We start from the raw sequence: 5,000 nt of genomic DNA on the forward strand, positions 1-5,000 counted from the left end.
AACAAAGGAAGTGGCCGCCTATAATACAGTGTCTGCTGCCTCCTGGTGGATTTCCTTTACCTTCACACCATCACTCACTCACTCACTCACTTTTTTTTTTTTTTTTTTTTTTTTTAACCTTTATTTCTAAAGGTAAATCCCATTGAGACCGAAGACTCTTTTGCAAGGGAGACCTGTTCCCATTTACACGTTACCATTCACACACACATTCACACTCCGATAGCAGGCTAACTATCGACATTCACACGAGGCAAGGTGGGTGAAGTGTCTTTCCCAAGGACACAACAACCATGACACAGGTGGCAGGGCGGGGATCGAACCTCCAACCCTTTGATCATCGGCCGACCCGCTCTACCAACTGAGCCACAGTCGCCCCTTACTTACTTCCCTGCCTTTGGGAATTCTCTTCCCTCTTCTCACCTTTGGTCATATTTCCTAATCTCTCCTGCTGTTCTTATGCTTGTTTCCATCAAATTTGGGCGACTGTGGCTCAGTTTGTAGAGCGGGTCGGCCGATGATCAAAGGGTTGGAGGTTCGATCGCCGCCCTGCCACCTGTGTCATGGTTGTAGTGTCCTTGGGCAAGACACTTCACCCACCTTGCCTCGTGTGAATGTCGATAGTTAGCCTGCTATCGGTGTATGAATGTGTGTGTGAATGGTAACGTGGGAAAGGAGAACAGGTCTCCTTTGCAAAAGAGTCTTCGGCCTCAATGGGATTTACCTGTATAAATAAAGGTTAAAAATAATAATAAAATAAATAAATAAAGAAACTTAACTTGAACTTGTCTGCTCTCTCGTGTGTGTCCCATCAGAGCCCAGATGACGTGCCTGATGCTGTCGGCGCGGGACGGCCACAGTAAAGTCATCAACCTGCTGGTCTCACACGGGGCAGAACTCAATCTGCAGGACGCCAACGGCTACACGGTGGGTCCCATTGTATTCACAGGAATTCCCTTTCCCTTCTGTCTGAATGCGCAGATCACCCTATAGCTCTGAAATCACAGTAGAGTGGGATAAATACCAGTGCTGTCAAACGATTAAAATATTTCAGTGTATTTCTTCTAAAATATCATAATTTGCTATTTGGTGAAAATAGACAACAATGTAGATCCGGCTGACTTAACAGTAACTTAATGGCCAGCCATATGAATAGTTTGTGGTGTTTCAGTTGTTCTAACATTACTAGTTGATGCAACAGCATGTGAAAAAACCACAACGTTTGCTAGGCCATGAAGAGCGTTAATCGCGCGATAAAGAAAATTGACGCCGTTAAAATGGGTTTGCGTTAACGCCGTTAATAACGCGTTAAACTGACAGCACTAATAAATACATGTGGAGTCAGCGATTCCGGAGAACGCTTGTGTTGTCAAAATCAGTGAATAAGTCGAATAAAACGATCCACTACCTGTCCTGTACACAGTCAAGATGTATGTAAACAAAGTGTGTAAAAAAAAATAAAAAAATAAAGTGGGCCCACCATAGTAAGCAACATGCCCGTTGACAGAGCCCAGGCTGTGTATTAACACTGGATTTTTTTCGGCACACACACAATTTATTACGGACAGGTAGAGGATCGTGAGGAGATATTCACTGATTTTGACACAAAGTGATTTTGAAAACAAGCGTTCTCCAGAATCGCTGACTCCACCCTTAATGCATTTTGACTTTGCATATCATAATTTATACTGTTATTCTCTGACAGGTTTATTTCAGTTTCAGTTTATTTCGATCACACAGATTCACAACATTACATTCATAAGTAAAAAAAAAACACAAAAAAAAACACAAAGTTGTCATCTTAATTTATACATTGATTTCTTATAAATAGTATTGATCGAAAAGGTGTAGGCTGAAGCCTTAGCTTATTGCGCCTACCCTTTTTACATTATGTTTATTTATTCATTTTTCGTTGGTCCCTCAGGATCTTTTTTAATTATTATATATATATATATATATATATTTGTTTTATTAATTTGTTTGATAGTTATTGTAAATATTATTGCTATGATTAATTCCTGTATATGTTAAACATATTACATGTAAAGTTATGACACAAGACAAAATACATCCACAATACATATTCACAGTGCCATTATATATACTTATAATATACTGTATAATATAATAGCAATATAAACTGTATATATATTTATACATGCATGTTGCTCGTACTGATGTTCGCACTCTGGTTAGAACCACCTACATTTCGTTGCATTATAACCCGTTACTGTGCTATGTAGGGCTGGCCCGAATGCCATTTTTCAGGCTTCGAATATTCGTTGGTTTTTCCGAGCGAATATTGGTTCCAGAAAAACACACCATGAAAAACAACATAAAAAAAAAAATTAAAAAAACGTTAATAATGGAACCGATTTTGTATCTGCATATCTTGTTGAAGATTTACGCGCTCGGAGGTGAAGTAATGGATGCGCTATGACACTTAGTGATGTAATATCCTCCTAAATGAGCAATACTACTACTACTTCTACATTACTAACTTTTATATCCAAATATAAAATAATTTGATGACATTATATTGCAGTACTAGCTTCTTGCAAAAAAAAATGTTGAAAAAAAAAAAAAAAAAAAAAAACGAAACTCCGAATACTAATTTAAGCTCCGAATACTAATTTTCCGAACGAGTATTCGAATAATTCGGGCCAGCCCTAGTGCTATGACAACAAAGTGAATCTAATCTAATCTAATCTAATCTACTCTTATCCCCTGCCAGGCTTTGTCTATCGCGGTGCAGTACGGCCGAGAGGAAGCCGTGTTGAAGCTGCTGCAGCTCGGAGCCGACAAGAACATAAAGAACAAAGCAGGAAAGAGCCCCGCGGACCTGTCTGTCATCTTCAAACACACACAGGTACCTGGTGTTTTGTTATACATTATAAAACAAGTGGCTTAAATCCAGCGATCTGATTGGTTCCTAACTGTTGTATAATGGGCGTATACATACTGCTTTCCAATCAGTTTGCAGAGTAAGATTTATCCTTTGCGTCGGGCCGAACAACGCCCTCTTACTGTGGTATAATGAGCACATTTCACAGCCTGTCATGAGCTAATGCTTAATTACATTACGTATACGTTACATATCTGCAGATTATGTTTTTAAAAGTATTATAATATTTATCAAAGGTGCTACGAGGAACTTTTAGATATTTCTGAAACAGTCTTTTTTTGCTCTGATGATCATAAATGACATGTTAGGGCAAACAAGACCATCAGTGCAAAGAACGCTATTTTTATTAATGCCTTTGTCATGGGTATACGCCAGGGCTCCAGACTAACTTTTTTCATTGGGTGCACCGGTGCGCCTAACTTTTTCATCTAGGTGCACCAGCATATATTTTGGGTGCACCAAATTAGTGCTGCATGAATTGGAGAAATGCGATTATAGTGGCCAATATTGCGATTTGCGACGCAATATAATAAATGGTAGGCTATTATGATTCTACTTTCTTGGTTTTCAAGGAAGATTTGAGAATATTGACAGCTTCGATACCTGATCTCAATTTAAAACAAGCACATATTAAGAATCAGTGAAAATATAAAAAATAAAGCTTCTACTAGGCCTATACTGTTTTCAAAATAATAAAAATTATAGTTAAAAAATGTAATAAAAAAAATAAATACTTCCCCATTAAAATAAATGCATTCCTCCAAAGACAATAGTCTCTATAAGCATTATCGAGTCTCCTTATCGATCCGGGTCTTTACCGATACCACTATCCATACTTTTCTATTATTTTGTTGAAAGATAACTGGTATTATTGCTTTAATTGCCCATAAGATGATCAGAGCTCAAGATAGGATGTTAAACAGGTCATAATTCCATAGTTAGGCTACTATCTATTTTATATTGCTGAAAAAACAAGTTTTTCACCAAAACTGTATTATTAAAATTTCTCTCCAAAAACCAAAAATTATTATTTTTTTGTTACATTTGAACACACCATGATGACCTTTTATTTACCTTTGCCTAAGATTTATATTACCGAGGTGACCTGAACACAACACATTTGACACCGTTAGCAACTTTTTTTTAAGCTAACTAGCTCTATATCACATGTTATATCCTGCCGATTTTAACATGGATTTGAAAACTGGATAACTATTTTTAACTGACAGGACTTTCTACACCGTCCGGTTGTATGATAACTACCGCTGCTTTGAATGACTGTTGATGCGCACGGTGCCGACTCTCCGAGCCCGTCTGCAGCAGCAGCTGTGCGCATTTTTTTTATTTTTTTGGACTACAGGTAGACGGATACTGAGTTGAAGGAGTTTTTTTTCAACCCAAAGACAGTTCATGGTAGGCAACTCTTTTATATGCCTTTGTTTTCCGTCACAGTTCAGCGTGGATGCTGCTGCGCGTCGGCGTCCATGTTTGTTTGTTTACTCTGCTGTCGACTCGGCAACCGCCTTGCACGCCGTGTAGGTGCGCGCGCAGATACACACACACACACACACACACACACACACACACACACACACACACACTGTCAGAGGGGTGCTACCAAAAAGACGAGAGCAGCAGTTGGAACGTATAGACACACGCGCGCACATTTATCCTACATTGAATCGCAATCGCAGCAGCCAATTTTGCGGTTATGTAATTGCACTAGCTGCTCACATCGCAATTAGATGAATCGTGCAGCACAACACCCAATATTACATTTAATATGACGTGATCAATTTCAGGTGCACTGGTGCGACCAGTGGAAATATCTGGTCGCACTCCACAGATTTTTGGGCGCATGTGCCCAAATTAGGCGCACTCTGGAGCCCTGGTATACGCTCACCCAGGAACAACAGCTGGCGTAGTAAAAACACTACCGCTTTTATCCAAAGGGGGCGCAAGAATGAACACATACTGAAAGTTCCTCGGAGCACCTTTAATCAAAACGACCAAATCACATATAAGTCCTGACCCCCGTGTGTGTGTTTAGATTGGCAGGATTCTGGCCTCTTTCACTCACTCACTCACTCACTCACTC

General features: G+C 39.4%; 1 protein-coding gene across 1 annotated transcript in view; it reads left to right on the forward strand.

The window, feature by feature from the left end:
- asz1 (ankyrin repeat, SAM and basic leucine zipper domain containing 1) overlaps window positions 1-5,000 on the forward strand; it is a gene marked incomplete at both ends in the record, with an annotated part of 28,690 nt that overhangs the window by 8,198 nt on the left and 15,492 nt on the right. Inside the window, 2 exons of the mRNA XM_080028506.1 lie at window positions 813-924; window positions 2,732-2,866. Coding sequence (XP_079884632.1) covers window positions 813-924; window positions 2,732-2,866 — 247 coding nt within the window. The remainder of the gene's footprint in view (window positions 1-812; window positions 925-2,731; window positions 2,867-5,000) is intronic.

This window comes from Ammodytes marinus (genome assembly GCF_949987685.1).
Source record: "Ammodytes marinus genome assembly, chromosome: 5".
NCBI classification, from domain to species: Eukaryota; Metazoa; Chordata; class Actinopteri; order Uranoscopiformes; family Ammodytidae; genus Ammodytes; species Ammodytes marinus.